Source organism: Penicillium cinerascens (assembly GCF_028974065.1).
Source record: "Penicillium cinerascens strain IBT 15544 chromosome Unknown contig_24_segment0_segment0, whole genome shotgun sequence".
Classification (NCBI taxonomy): domain Eukaryota; kingdom Fungi; phylum Ascomycota; class Eurotiomycetes; order Eurotiales; family Aspergillaceae; genus Penicillium; species Penicillium cinerascens.
Genome location: NW_026695290.1, coordinates 296,989 through 313,582, shown reverse-complemented (window position 1 = coordinate 313,582; position 16,594 = coordinate 296,989). Strand labels below are relative to the sequence as shown.

At 49.7% G+C, this 16,594-nt stretch overlaps 7 protein-coding genes across 7 annotated transcripts; 3 read left to right on the top strand and 4 right to left on the bottom strand.

The window, feature by feature from the left end:
- Positions 1-267: 267 nt before the first annotated feature.
- Positions 268-3,771, bottom strand: N7498_003195 (uncharacterized protein; the record flags this gene model as incomplete). Its single annotated transcript, XM_058450257.1, has 3 exons — positions 268-2,021; positions 2,073-2,708; positions 2,787-3,771. The coding sequence occupies 3 exons, from the start codon at positions 3,769-3,771 to the stop codon at positions 268-270; spliced, it is 3,375 nt and encodes a 1,124-aa protein (XP_058309719.1).
- A 674-nt stretch (positions 3,772-4,445) lies between these two features.
- N7498_003194 (uncharacterized protein) lies at positions 4,446-4,928 on the bottom strand (the record flags this gene model as incomplete). The annotated part of the gene is made up of 1 exon (XM_058450256.1): positions 4,446-4,928. One exon carries the CDS (start codon positions 4,926-4,928, stop codon positions 4,446-4,448), a length of 483 nt encoding a protein of 160 aa, XP_058309718.1.
- Positions 4,929-5,505: 577 nt separating this feature from the next.
- N7498_003193 (uncharacterized protein) lies at positions 5,506-7,427 on the top strand (the record flags this gene model as incomplete). Its single annotated transcript, XM_058450255.1, has 5 exons — positions 5,506-5,728; positions 5,779-5,951; positions 6,030-6,263; positions 6,316-6,538; positions 6,598-7,427. 5 exons carry the CDS (start codon positions 5,506-5,508, stop codon positions 7,425-7,427), a joined length of 1,683 nt encoding a protein of 560 aa, XP_058309717.1.
- A 561-nt stretch (positions 7,428-7,988) lies between these two features.
- N7498_003192 (uncharacterized protein) lies at positions 7,989-8,665 on the bottom strand (the record flags this gene model as incomplete). Its single annotated transcript, XM_058450254.1, has 2 exons — positions 7,989-8,206; positions 8,269-8,665. The coding sequence occupies 2 exons, from the start codon at positions 8,663-8,665 to the stop codon at positions 7,989-7,991; spliced, it is 615 nt and encodes a 204-aa protein (XP_058309716.1).
- Positions 8,666-9,576: 911 nt separating this feature from the next.
- N7498_003191 (uncharacterized protein) lies at positions 9,577-10,886 on the bottom strand (the record flags this gene model as incomplete). The annotated part of the gene is made up of 4 exons (XM_058450253.1): positions 9,577-10,033; positions 10,102-10,244; positions 10,332-10,556; positions 10,620-10,886. 4 exons carry the CDS (start codon positions 10,884-10,886, stop codon positions 9,577-9,579), a joined length of 1,092 nt encoding a protein of 363 aa, XP_058309715.1.
- Positions 10,887-11,845: 959 nt separating this feature from the next.
- On the top strand, positions 11,846-13,871 carry N7498_003190 (uncharacterized protein; the record flags this gene model as incomplete). Its single annotated transcript, XM_058450252.1, has 8 exons — positions 11,846-11,971; positions 12,040-12,110; positions 12,166-12,189; positions 12,246-12,335; positions 12,398-12,480; positions 12,543-12,940; positions 12,999-13,331; positions 13,389-13,871. The coding sequence occupies 8 exons, from the start codon at positions 11,846-11,848 to the stop codon at positions 13,869-13,871; spliced, it is 1,608 nt and encodes a 535-aa protein (XP_058309714.1).
- Positions 13,872-14,707: 836 nt separating this feature from the next.
- On the top strand, positions 14,708-16,246 carry N7498_003189 (nucleoside transporter; the record flags this gene model as incomplete). Its single annotated transcript, XM_058450251.1, has 1 exon — positions 14,708-16,246. The coding sequence occupies one exon, from the start codon at positions 14,708-14,710 to the stop codon at positions 16,244-16,246; it is 1,539 nt and encodes a 512-aa protein (XP_058309713.1).
- Positions 16,247-16,594: the final 348 nt, after the last annotated feature.

The following is a 16,594-nucleotide window of genomic DNA, read 5'->3' as shown; positions in this document are numbered from 1 at the left end:
GGCTGCTGGAAAGTGTAATAATGGTGATGATAAAACTGCCTCCTCGGGAAGAGAACAGGGTGAGTTAGTCACCCCGCCGCCCTGAGCTGCGCCCTGATCAACCTGATCGTTCACCCCATACATGCCATTGTCCGACAAGTCAGATCTACCCTAGCATTTCACAAGGAGTCATTTAAAAAAGAAATTACAGAGTATTAGGCACTATCTTGCAACTGCAATGCTTAATGTGTTCAACGTCTCCGCAGGTCACTGAGTCCTATCGTGATCTCAACCCAGAGCCTTCTCCTTGCCTGCCAGTGCTCGTTGGTACATCTCTTCTGCCTCCTTCAGCTTGCCTTGAGCTTTGTAGAGACTCCTGAGGCTGTCAACTGTATTGAGAGTAGATGTATGATCAGGTCCTAGGACCTTCTCCCTGCCTGCTAGTGCTCGCTGGTACATCTCTTCTGCCTCCTTCAGCTTGCCCTGATTGAAGTAGAGACCCCCAAGGTTGTTGACTGTATTGAGAGTAGATATATAATTAGGAACCAGGGCCTCATATCCTGCCAGTGCTCGCTGAAACATCACTTCTGCCTCTTTCAGCTTGCCTTGAGCCTTGTAGAGAATACCAAGGTTGTTGACTGTATCGAGAGTAGATGTATGATCAGGTCCTAGGACCTTCTCCCTGCCCGCCAGAGCTCGCTGGTACATCTCTTCTGCCTCCTTCAGCTTACCCTGATCACAGTAGAGAACACCAAGGTTGTTGACTGTATCGAGAGTAGATGTATGATCAAGTCCTAGGACCTTCTCATTGCCCGCCAGTGCTCGCTGGTATATCTCTTCTGCCTCCTTCAGCTTACCCTGATCACAGTAGAGAACACCAAGGTTGTTGACTGTACTGAGAGTAGATATATGATCAGGTCCTAGGACCTTCTCCTTGCCCGCCAGTGCTCGCTGGTACATCTCTTCTGCCTCCTTCAGCTTGCCCTGATTTAAGTAGAGACCCCCAAGGTTGTTGACTGCATTGAGAGTAGATATATGATCAGGCCCTAGGACCTTCTTATATACTACTAGTGCTCGCTGGAACATCTCTTCTGCCTCCTTCAGCTTGCCCTGATTTAAGTAGAGACCCCCAAGGTTGTTGACTTCATTGAGAGTAGATGTATGATCAAGTCCTAGGACCTTCTCATATACTACTAGAGCTCGCTGAAACATCTCTTCTGCCTCCTTCAGCTTGCCTTGAGCCTTGTAGAGAACACCAAGGTTGTTGACTGCCTTAAGAGTAGATGTATGATCAGGACCTAGGGCCTTCTTATACCCTGCCAGAGCTCGCTGGAACATCTCCTCTGCCTCCTTCAGCTTGCCCTGATCAAAGTAAAGATCCCCTAAACGAAGGAATGCCCACCATATCTCAATATTATCATCTGACCAATCTAGATGATATACATGATTGGCGTGGGGAAGAAGTCGTTGCTGAAGTTCTGAATAGACCCTATTACTTTCACTGGGCACAGAGTATCCAACAGATATGAGTGACAGGTCATTAAGCTGCGTCCAATTCACATTGTTGTCTGTGTTAGCAACATGAAGGCACCAGTCTTGCACTACTGGGTGCAAAGCATAGCTTCCTTCTTGTTGCTTACTCTCAAGAAGAGAGAATCTGATGAGAGACTTCACACCAATTTTGAATGCAAGTCCGCTTGACGTAGCCTTTTTGAGCCAGTCCGGGACGTCTGGGCTATGGCAGCCACTCTTCACTAACTCGTACCAGATATCATGATTATCAAAACGAGCAAGTAGCAATAGAAGGTGTGCTGCGTTTGGGTCACGCTTCTGGATCTCAAGATATGAGACCGTCCATGTTTGCAGTATATTGCCTTGCTGGTACTGACGACCAGGATTCGATTGCAGCTGTAGCTCAGACCAAGATTCTTGGTAGTACTGTAAGTACTCAGTGATGCTGGTTCCAGTTTCACGCATAAACGCCCCGGCGATAACAATGGCTAAAGGCAGTCCATCCAGACGACTAGCAAGAGTAAGGATATCTATATATATTAGTATAACTTATAATATCTATTCATCAGGTGCCACAGTACCTCGATTGCTGTCAGGTTTGCTAGTGGTGTTCTTTGCTGATAGTCCACTGCTTTGCAGGAGTAGTTGAATTGAGTTGTGAGAGTCAAGCCTGTGAACCGGGAAAGGCTCCCCTAGCTCAGTCAGGTCCTGAAGTCGAGAAGTGATAAGGATGGAGCCATGTTCTGCTTTAGGGACAAAATCCCAAATGTCATATCTATCACCAGCAGCGCTGTTAAAGGGGGAGTATTGATCGATGTTGTCAAAGATGATTAGCCAGCGCGAGTTGCCATCCAATGCTAGCCAACGTAACATATGCCTAGCTCGTTGCTCCACTTCTCCGTCATTAGTGGCCGCACTATCCCAACCCTGTCCTGGTATTCGGTTCAAGGCAAAGCTCAACGATTGCAAGAGCGTATCGCGATTCTTGCCACTTAGCCAGAAGATGGCCGTAAAATGATCTCTATGATCTCGCGCGAAGCGAATCGCTAGCTGCGTCTTTCCTATTCCGCCAAGCCCGTGAAGAATTGCAACTTTCCGAGATGGAGTATCTGTGGGTTGTAAATGCTGCCATAGATTGTCTAGCTCGTCTTGTCTTCCGACGAAATTTGTAATCACAGGCACTGTGGTAAGGTCTAGAGGGACATTGAAGCGGTGGACTACACACGGAAACTTTGATTAGTCATGGATTCGAACCAGGCAATGAGTGATATAGTTTGAAACTTAGGATCTCTCACCAGAATCTGCTAGCGTGTCTCGTGCTGTTGGAGTAGTTTCAATCTGATCGGTCGGAACCACCATGACAAGTTCTTTAGCAAAGGCTGCTGCCACCGCTGCCGCATATCCTTGCCATTCGTTGTTCTTGTGGGAGTCGGCATAGTCACAGATACCTCGAATCACTAGGCAAGGAAAGTCATTCATGAGCCCTGCAGCTTCCATTTCCACACAGAGGACCCCTAGGTCTCGAGCCAGCTGGTCTCGCCGTCTAGCATCTTTCACTACCTGATTTGCAGATGCAATCAGTCCATAGTGGATCACTGGTTCTTCGTAGTCTCGTGAAAGCCGCGGAACCAGTTTGGATCGATCACAATCGGTACATGTATCAGATCTTCCATGGATATATTCTGATTGATATAAACAGTCCTCTTGAGTGGGCCGTGCAAAAGTTGTAGCTCTGCGCGGGGTCGTTTTGACTTGGAGGTCAGAGATAAATTCAAGAACTTGACTATCGTCTGTGAAGTGGTGGGCTTGGAGGGTAGCGAGGGCAGTCAGGAGGACCTTAGGTGGCCGATTAAGCATCCCCGTCCGCTGAAATTGACCGCCGTTTAACGCTTTACCGAGATCGTATTGAATCACGCCTCCGGATGTATCTGCTGGCTGGCTCACCACGATATCGCCTAGGCGAATGTCTGCGTTGCTGCTTGGTACGCCTCCACCGATACCGACCAGAAGGCCAAATCGGATAGAGTGGAAGCTAGAGAGCAATTGCGTCGCTACAGTTGCCGCTGATACAATGCCATATGCGCCACTTGGTAAACAGGCAATAACAATGTTGTGTTCCTCGATGTTTCCAAGAATATACGTGTTTTGGTCGGTCGGTGGGCGAGGTAGATTCGGGTGTATGGCGTCCAACATTAGCTTTGCGGCTGCCATCTCCAGGGGTAAAGCGCAGATCCATCCGACCGTGTAATCGTCATGGCATAGAGGGGCCCTAGCTGCCATGATGGGATATATAATGGTGGATTTTGAGACAAATTATCCTACCGTGAGGTCATGGTAAATATGAGATGAACAAGGATGTATGCAGCCTAGGAGAATGCCAGAGTTCATGAGAAGACGAGCGGCGGGGTTAATAGGCGAGGCTGTCGCATAATACTCTCACAACCAATCATTTTTGCGGTGGAGAAGGAAAATGTTGACCGATTACCAACTCAAAGACGTCGATGTTTGCTAGGTTTGCATGGTATCTGCTAGTCCAGGCGTCTAGTTCTATTTCAAGCTCCTAGTATTTATTACCCGGTTAAGGTACAGAACGCTTAAAACGGCGTCAAAGGTAGCCTTTTTCGGCGCCCAATTTACCGTCACATAGCGCTGGGGTGTACTAATGTATGCATTAGATGATTATGATGGCATCTGATTTGATAGAAGATAAGCTTCAGGCATGTTCAGGAACAAGATTCATATTTTTTATTTGAACCACAAAACCACGCCGCGTCTTCCCTACTTGCCCGACATCTACCCCGCCACACACATACACACACACACACACACACACACACACAAGCTCTTCAATCTTTGTTTCAAGTGTAAAGGGTTGGCCAATCCGCGGCATAAGCCATAATAGCACCACCCAAAGCAACAATCATAATCTGAACCAGTGGATAGAGCACGGAATGTCAAGCCTGGCTTCCGGCACTTTGAGAAATCGTCTTCTGACCATTGATTTTGTTTTTGATTGCGAAGTCTATAGCCTCAGCTTCGATATCGTTCACGGGGTGAGTGAGCTTGATATAGCCTTCGTCATCTAACGCAAAGAGTGCCTGTTTGAGCCACACTCGGCAGGTGATGCTTTCGTGGAATCGGGTTGAATAAGCGATTGGGGTTTCCTGAAGACGATCACGTAAAGACTGGTGGAGTATAGGGTCTAACACTCCTATCTTGAGAGCCACAAGCAGTCCCTGAGAAGCGATGACGTTTTCGCTAGGTTGAGAGTCGAAGTGCCAGCTAGTCGAATTGGTCTCATTTATCAGGTGATAGATGTAGCCCGAATTCGTAGCCTGGTGTAGGTAGAGGCGCCAGTGGAATGTGTAAATATTTTCGCCACGATCAGACAGAAGAATATATAGTGCGTTGACTTCAAGGGTGAACTGCGTCGACATTTGGAAGGCTTGTAGTGATTTTGTCTTAACAATACTAGAAGTGATGGTTTGAATGTAAGGATTGAGCGCAGGCACAACCCAGTCTTAAATGTGGGTATCTAGCTCAGCCACCCGCCTGTCAATAGTGGCAACACTCCTTTTACGGTTAGCGCTTAATTTGAGTAACCCAACGTGTTCATAGTGAAGATGAGTTTCCAGGGCGTTAAATGGGACGACTAGAAGAGTACTGCGCCTCCACAACTTGAAAGGATTGGCTGTTATTCTAATAATCACCCTGAAATGTCTAAATTTAGGGATAGTGTGTTACGAACACTGCAACTGCCACCTGCTTGAGGGTCAACTTACCGGGCACCGAGAGCCAACCAAGTTTTCAAGAGACGTACATTTGGCCTCTCTCCATATTCGCGACCGCTTCCAGTTCGCTCAAGAACTTCTACCGGCGCTTATCTGATTAGGTGCTTACTACACGTGACTCTTCCTCAAGCTCCTCAATCCAATTCCCAGTAGGATCGTCCAAAGGCAGACAGAAGTACATTAGACATTGCAGTCTAGATACACTATTCGCTCATTTCCAGGAATGGAGCCACTGCATGGAAAGTATGAGGCGACTATCCGGCTAATTAAATCTGCCCGGCTCACACCAGCCGAGCACTCGATCTGGGGAGCCTTTCTGGACGAGGCCGTCAATCCGGAATATGCTGCTCAGTATATTTGGGAAACGGTCCACGACGGTTCCGATCGTCCTCCAGAGCAAGTCTTACGAGAATTAAAACTAGATTGGAAGCGAGTTGTCACTAAGTGTCGGTCGAAACAGAGTATTCTCCTGAGGCTTCGCTAACCACCAAATCAGTGACCAAACGAGACCTAGTCCCGTCCGAAGCACAAACTCTGGTCGAAACTCGGGACGATTCGCACTGCTTTATGCTGGATCAGAAACCATCGGACCCCGGCGTATCCGTTTGTTTCGATCATGCTTGGGTGATCCCACCGAGCCTTTTTGATGACAGTGACATGAATCCGCAGGTGGGTGTTCATTAGGCATCTTTACGCTAAGGTTGAAGAAGAATAGATCTAACCAAAATTATATTATGCTACTATTAGGGCCCTCTTTATGCTCTTCTGCAGGCCTTCTTGACTCCAGCTAAAACATCCGAACTTCAGACTCTCCTGCAGACTGACACTTTGGAATCTCCACTGAAAAACTTATTCTTACTCTCTCCTAGCATTCATTTGGCTTTTCGAAGTGGACATAACAAAATTTTTCCTCCAGCTGATACTGCCGACCGATGGAGTGAGGATACCGTGACCAAAATGAAAACAGCGAGCAAGGTTTATGTCTGTGCCACTTGGCTTACACCACAAGTAATTCTAGCTAACTTGGTACTAGTATTTCGTCTCAAGACTGCGACCCGAGCCTTGTGGTAGGCTTATCCTCAGCGATGGCAGCCTATGGGACCGGACAATGCAGATGTTCATCATGGAGACCCAAGACGCCAATCTACCTCTTCCAGATCCTTTCTTATTCCAAACGCACTACCGCCTTGCGGCCTCCTTGCATCTATTCCATGTTGAGGAACGAATCTCCGAGGGTTGGCCCCCACCCGCCTTGTGTATGGGACCCTAATTCCCCTGCAAATGAGACTACAAGGCTGATTGGTCACTTTGATAGTCCAATTGAGTGCAACGACGCAGAAGAAATTACGCTCTCTCTGGCATCTCGTGCCCAAATTGATACGTGTTCAGTGCTACCGCGTGCTCCTGAAACTAGGTAGCCACCTCTACCCGCGGTCTTTCACCGGCCTCGTGCACCGGCTGCCGTTCGGACTATATGCGAAAGAATGCACACGCTCCCCTCGTAACGAAACCGAGACATTGCGCCTGGTGGAACAGTACACTTCTATCCCAGCACCTCTCTGGGTGGATGATTACCAAGGGGCGCACCCGGTCCTCATTATGACAGCCGTGCCGGGACAAACGCTGGATGCGGTGTTTCACCGACTCTCTTTCGCGGAGCGCGAGCAGCTGTCGAAAGATTTGAAGAGTGCCTTGTCGCAGCTGCGGTACATTCCGAACCAGACCTCGTACGTCTTCGCCAACAGTCATGGCGGCCCGCTGAAGGATCATCGATTCCCTTCCGGCACATGCGGTCCGTTCCAACTGATTTCTGAATTCAATGCCTTCCTCGTTCATGATTACGTGCGCAATGAGACAAAGGATAAAATTTCGGCCGTCCACGCGCGTCCGTACCGGTCTGTCTTCACCCATGCGGACCTGCATCCTAGCAATATTCTTATTGATCGCGGACGACTGTCCGGAATTGTGGACTGGGAATGTGCCGGCTTCTACCCTGAGTACTGGGAGTATACGAAGCTCATGTATGGTGCAGAACGATTTCCGGAAATTCAAGACATCATTCGTGATGCGTTCACAGAGGGTGGCTATGAGGAGGAGCTGGAGGCTGAGACGCGGCTATGGAATGACACGCCGTTCGGTATATAAGAATTTAACTAAGCATTGGCATTATATGGTATATAATTTAACATATGACGTCCTTTCTTCTGGATTTTCCACGCTCCTTGTGGGCCCTGCCGTGCGTTTTATAGACTATATGTTGATAATTAGAGCAACCTCAAGATGGAATTATAGACACAAGTTAGTGCAGATCACTGATCCACTGCGGGTCACGGTGGGGTAATAGGTGGATAATTAGGAGATATCAAACGTTGGATGCCACACACTGTAAGCGTATCAGCTTAACCAATGGGAATTTTCTTGATCAACGGGTACTCGGTGATCGATTGATGCTAAATGGAGACCGTTTCCGAAGAGACGTATGCTCGGATCTTGGCCATACACGCCCATCACAGTAATTATACTTGATTTTGAGAGAGAGAGAGAGAGAGAGAGAGAGAGAGAGTGTGTGTGTGTCATCCTAGGAAGGTTTCGATATAAGGCGAAATAAAAGTCCATTTCTTCAACGGGGCTCGCAGCGTGAAAGCATGGCCTTCGTCTCTAATGTTATTTTCTCGGAGCCACCTCCCCGAAAGTAACGAATATCACTCATGCAGTCTTTTTAGCGCGAGCCATCGAGGCCACTTCAGCGCCAGAAGGACTGAAATCCACAAATCCGTGTCTCTGGTATAGCGATGCGCCCTCCTTGCTGGCGTCCACGTAGGCCGCAACGCCGTCCTTATCCGCCAAGTCGCAGCCCCATTGGACAAGCATAGAGCCAGCTCCGCGCCGCTGATAATCCGGGTGAGTACCGAGTGTATCCAGGTCTTTTTCGTTTCTCAAGTCAGCAACTATCTCCTTCGTTAATCGTAAGGGATCTCATTCATACAGTAATGCTTCTGATCGCCCATAACGCGCTTCCTCTCCGCTTCCAGCCCTGTGATCAAGTCCTCGCAATCCTGGTAAGGCGAATCCGCATGCCATTGCGGGAAGCGACGACCTCGCTCGTCGGGCATGGCGAGATCCCATTTGCCAAATGCAACTAGCCGCGGTCGCCCGTGTTCATCCTTCGACTCGGTGTCAACCACTCGCAAGTACTTTTGGTAGGGCCTGGTCTGAAAGCTGTCAAGGTGCCAGTCCCGGTGCCATTGATGCATACCGGGGGTGTTGGGGAATAGCTTCCCAATCACCGGCTGAGTGAAGGCAGCGAACCATAGCTCTGTAATGGCGGGGACGTCTTCCGGGGTGGCCGGCTCCAGCACAAGAGAATTGGTTGTTGACCGCATAATTTGAATTGGTGCGGACGCGTACTTATTCAAGTGTTTACCGGAGGAGCATTAGCCTGGGGCATGTCTGATTAATATAATCTCACGCGCAAGTGGTGGGGGCCATAATGGCGCGGGGCAACGCGATGGGAAACGGCCCACTCGGTATCGAGGAATTCTAAATTCCATCTCAATCATGACTGCATTTGTATTCACCTACGTGTAGGCTTCTTATTGTAACTGGATCCTCCAACAGATACAGATTCGTTCCACGAGTCGAGTTTTCATAATTTGCATAAATACATCATGCACATCACAGAGGAACCTCCGGCCGGACATAACCCAGTGTACAGTAGATAGAATCGTCCGAGGCCCTCTACGGAGAGAAAAGTCAATTACACGTAGAACGTACTCAGTCCGGCTCCTTTGGGGGGAATGGGAGCGGGCCTCGGGTTTGGTGGCGGTTTCAGCGCGTTCGGGCGGGGGCAAACAACATGTGAAAGAAGCCAGGGGTTGTGAACAGCTAAGCTGCATTGCAATAGATTATGAATCCTTCGACTACGCGAAGGCGAAAATACTGCACATCGAGAGGCCTAGCCGCTTCCATTGGCTCGGGGATTAGATGAAGCATGCTTTCGGCCCCGGCGGCCCCATCCTACGATGGAGTCGATCAAAGTTCAAATGGAACCGGGTCCGTGCGAGAACGCCGGAGCTTTTAGAAAAGTGAAAGAAGATTCCGCCGTCAAACACTATTTACATTGGGTGCCATCGCACGGTGGTAGGGCTAGGCCTCGCTAAGTTATTGACTAAGAAATTCAATTAGATGAAGCAGGGGTAATGAAGGTTCCGATTGGCTAAGAAAAAGAAGTGGTTTGGAAGAGCTCTACTGTAGCACGTCCACGTTGTATCTAGAATACATATACGGAGTATAATTATTGACTTAATCGATCGGGTGATCGCTGGCCGTCGCTCGCCCAGGGGTGGGTCTCCGGCCCCACGATGTGCGCGCGGCTCGACTGACTGTCGACTTCCCAAGTCTGCGAGTCGACTTCCCAGTTCTGCGTGACGAGGATCTGGTCTGGTTGTATCGGGAGGGGGTAGTTTTCATGGCTCTCGGGGTTGATCTTGCGGTCCCTCGATTTAGACCACGACTGCGTGGTCATCTTGTAGCTCCTCCAACAGGTCGGGTCTTCTACGCCGCCGAGTTTGAGTCCGTTCGATCGCATCCAGGACAGCAAAGGCTTGATTTGCCCCCAGCAGGCAGTCACGATGCTGAGGCACTGGATGATCGCTTCGAATATGGTGATCTCGCACATGTGATATGTCGGGTCGTTGGTTTGCGTGCCTTGCTTAATGAAAGCGAGCTCGATGATCGTTGCTACCACGACTCTATACAAGGCAAGGTGATGAGCTTCGAGTTTGAATGTATGAGGAAAGAGAAAGGTTGGGTCACCCACAAGAGCCGGGGCAGGAAGATACCCGCAAAAATCAGGCGTCGGCCCAGCGTCGTTTGGACGCTTGCAACCAGGATCATCGCCTGCGTGAAAATCACGAGGTCGGTAGCCACGTTGGAGATGACGATGAAGTAGCGCCATGCTAACTGTAGATGTCCATCAAATTCCATTCATTAGTACGGCCTGGGTTCGTGGCGTAGGAAGCGATAGAGATGAAAGAAGACACCGCTTACCAGGTCAAAGCATTGGCCATTCCAAAAGTCCCAAGTGCGTGGCACGGAGCATTGGAAAGCAGTCCCAAAGATTGCAACGATTGCCCAGACATAGACAATTGTTTTGGCGACCCGGGCGAACCATTTATCTTTCGAAGATGGTGTGAGGCTCCCGATGAACACGGCCAGGGATAGTTTCGAGAACACCAGGCTCAGAATGTATAGAAGAGACCCCGCGAAGAGGTTCTGTCAATCAAAACATTTAGCAGTCGCTTCACACGAATAGACAAGAAATTGAGAGATGCGTACCTTCATCACTTGGTCCAATTCGGCGCCAGAGACATCTTTGTAATGCTTCCCATAACCGGACCCAACTGCCAGCGAGACAGCGATAGTTTGACCGACGCCAAAGACCAGAGAAGCAACGATCAGGAGGTCATCGACGGTGAGCTTTTTGAACAGTTGAAATTTAGTCCACAAACGACCCAAGACACTAAAAATGATCGTGACCATAAGAACCCATGAGGTGACGTTGATCGCCGGGTCTTTGGTGTCGTCTTTGAATCGTGTCCCCATTTGAGGCAGAATATGTAAACGAGTGAGGGGGTTTCAAAAAGAAGGAGAATATTATGGAGTTAAAGCATTGCTGACGAGAGAAATTGCATTACTATACCCTTTTATTATACCGCTGTCATCTTTCGCAATGGGCGCTCCAGGATCCAAAAGAAGCTAATTCGAATTCTGACGGCCAGAAATGAGAAACCAGGATGTGAATCGTCTCTCAGGCCTTACCACAGCAAGGTTACAGAAGAGGCGTCGCAGCCCGTTCAGGGGCCCTATCTCGTTCCACGCTTATTCCCATCCCACAGAGACCTCTATCTTCCCCATCTCGACCTTCATGTGTCCGGTCTATTCTTTTTTTTTGCAGATATTTTGCTGGAGCTTTTTCCTGTTTTGTAACTTGGTCCGTCTTTTTTCAATCACCATAGCCAATTCAAAGGACGGGGTCACATCGAGAAGATTTTAGGTTTCGCCCCCTTCGTTAATGGACTTTGCTCGAAAGATTCATACCCCAGTTCTGCCCACGGGCCTGGCGGCTCGCATGGCCGAACCCGTATTGCTGGTTGCCCCTATAAGCAGCCACGACTAATATAAGGCCCACATGGTATCTGGTTGGCGTTTTCCGATTGGATGTGGCGCGCTTCCTGGGGAAACCTTCCCCGCCGGGGATCGACAGCACCGTATAACGCGTTTGTGGCCTCAGCGTTCTGGGGCCGTCGGGCAGTCCGCACGGGGTATGCAATCGCCAGGGTCTGATGCATTAGTGTCATTGAGTTATGTTTTCGAAATCCTAGTCGATGTAACATGCATCTGATCAATAGGAATCCCCTCCGCCCACGTTCCAATCCTTCTCCAATGTTTCTTTCAATTTTTTAATTTTTTAATTTTTTTTAAAACAGACTTGCATCCCTCATTCTGCCCACGGTGTAAACTTCCCACTTCCATTCGTTTAACTCTGCAACAAAGGAACAGCCATGGTGACATATGAGTTGAAAAGCCAGACGTCCGTCACCACCAGGGGCGGGCCACCCATGGCCTCCTCCGTTCGGGAGCGCGATAATGAGCATCTCCAGCGGATGGGAAAGAAACCGGTCCTCAAGGTATGCAATGCAATTTTGAAGGCCACAATGGCCATCAAGTCAGAATACTGGAGCTTACATCTTATCAGCGAAACTTCGGCATTCTCTCGATCCTCGGCTTCAGCTGCACTATTCTGGGTACATGGGAAGGCTTGCTGGGGTGAGTCGGTCTGATTCTAAATCTTCGCGAAATCCATCACTAATCATTTGATCAGTACCTTCGTTGGCCCTCTGACAAAGTTTGTGCACCTCTCAATGACCCGTTGTCCTTTTACAATTCTCTGACAGATATCAGCGGCGGCTCCGGGGGTGCGATCTATGCCTACATTTTCGGGTGGGTAGGCACAACTGCCATTTTCGTGGTCTTGTCGGAATTGTCCTCTATGTATGTTGCTTGCCCTCAGCTGATCTGATCTACAGCTAGAGCTAGAGCTAACGATCAAATAGGGCGCCTACTGCAGGAGGCCAATACCACTGGGCTGCCATGCTTGCCCCGGCCAGATTCCAGAAGTTCCTTAGCTTCATTACTGGTAAATCTCCGGTTCATGCACCCACTAGACGCATTCGTTATCGCTGACACTTCAAACTACAGGATGGTTTACCGTTATCGGTTGGCAGACTGCTTTCGCCGCGGGTGCCTTTTTAACGGGACAGATGTCCCAGGGCGCCGCGATCCTAGGAAACAACCTCTACAATGCTCTCCCGTGGCAGGGGACATTAATTATCTGGGCTTCGCTGTGTCTCGCATTGGCCGTGAACCTGGTCGGCGGCAAACTTCTGCCCCGCATTGAGGTGACCATTTTAGTTTTGCATATTCTTGGATTCTTCGGCATCTTGATCCCCCTCACTTACATGGCGGATCATAACACAAAAGAGCAAGTCTTTCTGTCTTTCCAGAACGGAGGAGGCTTTGCCACGCAGGGATTGTCCTGGTTCGTCGGTATGACCAACTGTGCCTTTGCCTTTGGTGGAGGTGATGCCGCCGTGCATGTAAGTTTTGACTTACGCTCCCCCTCTATACGCTTTCGGCTAACCATCTCTCGAACAGATGGCCGAAGAGGTCGCGAATGCGTCGAGGGTCATTCCTTACGCTCTTATGCTCAGTGTCATGGTAAACGGCTGCCTTGGCTTCGGTATGATAATTGCCATGATGTTCTGCACCGGTCCCGATCTTGGTGGTACGTTGGGGAAGATCACTGGGTTTAACTTTATGGGGATCTTCATGGAAGCGACCGGCTCAGTGTCGGGCTCATTGGCCATGTGTGCTATCATTCTCATCCTTTACATTTGTGCGCTCATGGGTGTACTGGCCGCGGCATCCCGACAGCTTTGGTCTTTCTCCCGAGACAGGGGAGTTCCCGGATGGCGATGGTGGAGTCGGGTAAGCAGTTCTCAATTAAGCAGAAAGTCTTCCATGGTCTAACATTTGCTTTTCCAGGTTTCCTCCAGCAGAAGCTTGCCTATTTACTCCATCTTCCTTACAGTGACCATCGCTGGGCTGCTGGCCTTGATTAACATTGGCTCCAGCCTTGCTATGGAGGACGTGGTGTCGATGGCAGTGTCGAGCGTCTACCTTTCGTACCTCATGATTGCGGTTCTGCTCTTTTACCGCCGAATCCGTGGCGACATCTCCCGATATGACGATAACGAGGATGGCATTGTCAATGTGCCCGGTGCGAAACTTGTCTGGGGTCCGATCCATTGTCCCGGCATCGTGGGCACCTTGATCAACGGGTTCGCGATCATTTATATCGCCATCGTCGTCTTTTTCAGCTTCTGGCCAACTCAAATGAACCCAACGGCGGAGTCGATGAACTGGAGCATTGTCGCAGTCGGGAGCAGCTCCCTTCTTGCCACTCTATATTACTTTGTGCGTGCCCGGTTCATCTACACGGGCCCCGTTATTGAGGTCTCTCTGTAGAGGGTTGCCACGTGGGACTGAGAGAAGACGGAGCGACCAGTAAGAGTCGTTCTCTACCAGACCTACCAGACCCATTCTGGGTCCTTCTGCCGCACTGAAATTCTCCTCCCAAATTGCTCCATCGCTTACCCGCGCTCACTTCTTTTAATTCCCATGTGTCCGGTTATTTTTTTTGTCTGATCCGATGCTAGCCGTACTGCTCCGTAATCATAGTTTCGGAGAATTCCGACGCCACATAAATATAGAAGAATCACTGTGCATCCCCGTCTCTACTGTAATGATAGCGATAATGATAACGAATCTCTCAGCCAGTGAGTTTTGGAAACATTGATTATCTTCTCACTGCTGGAGATAAGCTTTTCCGAAGCCTTCTGGAAAAGGCTTATACTCGGCACCCGAATAATATAGCGAATCCTGGTCATTTTTTCAACCTGCAGTGGACTGCATGTGCCTGTGATCCCTTGACAAGTGAAGCGATCATATATTCCCTGTAACGGAAAGAGTAGACCGAGGAATACATAATCTTTGCCACTCATGACCCCCTGGCCGTTTAATTGTTACGTTTTTTTTTATAAGCGAAGACCGTTGGGCGTCCAATAAACTGCGTGTGGCTTGTAGAGGCAGGAAATATCAGCCGAAGCGCAACCTCAAGTTGTCGGCCCGCCTATTACATGCTCGAGATAAGTAAATAATCTAACTCGATTGGAAAACGGGTGGATCTGCGCGGTTACTCGCTGAGACAAGCCTTATCATTCTCCACAGCCTTGTTAAGATCCACAAATCCCCCGCAGAGTGTCTCGTGCCTTTTTACTTTTCCCATTCGAATCCACCTCCGCATGGCTTTCGACGCAGAAAAAGGCCTTGCAAAAGGCAACTTTTCAACCGAATCACCAGATGTGATCTCGGTCGACAACGATGCCCATTCGCACAATACCGGTGTCCTGGCCAGGCTTCGCGCCCTGGAGGCCAGGATGGACAAGAAACTCGGGGTAGAGTCCGAAGCCATCGTTCGCAAGCGCCCCGAAGATAAGAAAAAGGTGCATTGGGTAGAGGAGTTGTCGATGGCGGCACTGTGGGCGAGCGGCACAATGAACACTTCCTGCTTTGCGACCGGCTTCCTCGGCTGGGAATTTGGCCTGACCCTGAAACAGTCGATCGTCATAACCATCTTTGTCTCCATTCTGGCTGCCTCGCTGAGTGGCTTCTGTGCCACCTTCGGCGCCGTGACCGGTTTGCGCCAGATCAGTGTCAGTCGGTACAGCTTCGGCTGGTGGCCTAATAAGCTGGTCGCCTTGCTTAACAGTATCCAGCAGATGGGCTGGGCTGCGGTCTCATGCATCACTGGAGGTCTCGCCTTGACGGCGGTTTCGGACGGCCACGTATCTTTGATTCTTGGAATCGTCATTCTGGCCGTCGTGGCGCTGATCATCTCTTTCGTCGGGCTGAACGCCATTTTAATTTACGAGAGATGGGCCTGGATGGTCTTTTTCGTCATCTTCCTTATCATCTACGGCCAGACCGGCAAATATGCAGACAATTCGGCTCCGGCCACCGTCACTGGTGCGAGTTTCTCCGGCGCCGTTCTCACCCTGATTGCCATTGTCTACGGGTCCAGCGCTTCCTGGTGCACCATGGCCAGCGACTATTACGTCCACTACCCCGTCAACGTGAGTCGTGTGAAGGTTTTCTTCATGACTACCTTTGGTATCGCCATCCCGACCTCGGTCGGCATGGTAGCCGGCTGCGTGGTCGCTTCCGCTCTGAACAACAAGCCCGAGTGGTCTAGCGCGTACGACGAGGGAATTGGCTACCTCATCCAAGACATGCTCTATCCTCGCGGGTTCGCCAAATTCCTCCTCACGCTTCTCGTCTTGTCCGGTATCAACGTCAACGTCATCAGTATTTACAGCTCCGCCATTTCATTCCAGCAACTTTCAAGACCCTTTGCTCGAATTCCTCGGTTCATATGGACTCTGTTCTGTTTCGCCTGCATCCTCGCGCTGGCCATTGGTGGTCGCCAGAAGCTGAACGCCTACCTCCAAAATTTCCTAAGTCTACTGGGATATTGGTGCACGAGCTATGCCGTCATTCTCTTCGAGGAACACTTCATCTTCCGCAAGGGAAACTTTGACAACTATGATTTGGAAGGGTGGAATGACCCGGCGAGGCTGCCCAAGGGCATTGGTGCGGGAGTAGCATTTGCCCTCGGGGTTGTGGCTTGGTGTATGGGTATGGATGAGACTTGGTTCATCGGCCCTCTTGCTAAATTGATTGGAACGGGCGGTGGTGATGTCGCCAATGAGTTCACTTTTGTGGTGACGGCTTTGAGTTATATACCTGCAAGGTACTTGGAGCTCAAGTACTTTGGACGGTAAAAACACCGGGCCGAAGATACCGATATTATTTTACTCTCGGTAAAATCATGAGTTCAAACTTATGAAACCCACTGTATTAAACCCGATCCAGCCAACGTGTCGTAGGCACGACTTCCATTCTTCGTAACGACGCCTATGCAAGCATCACGCCGCTCTGGGAGGGAGGCTGAGTGATTTAGAGACAGATCTCGTGCTGCCCCTATCACTTACTCAACTCTGCCCCCAAGTTCTGTAACGTTCCGATAAGCGTGAACTCGGAAGGGGGCTTGAATATGGCAAATGAAGTCCGATTTGCTGTAGTAAACACCACCGGCGGTCCAGTCCATGCAAAAAGCCACCAACAACAGA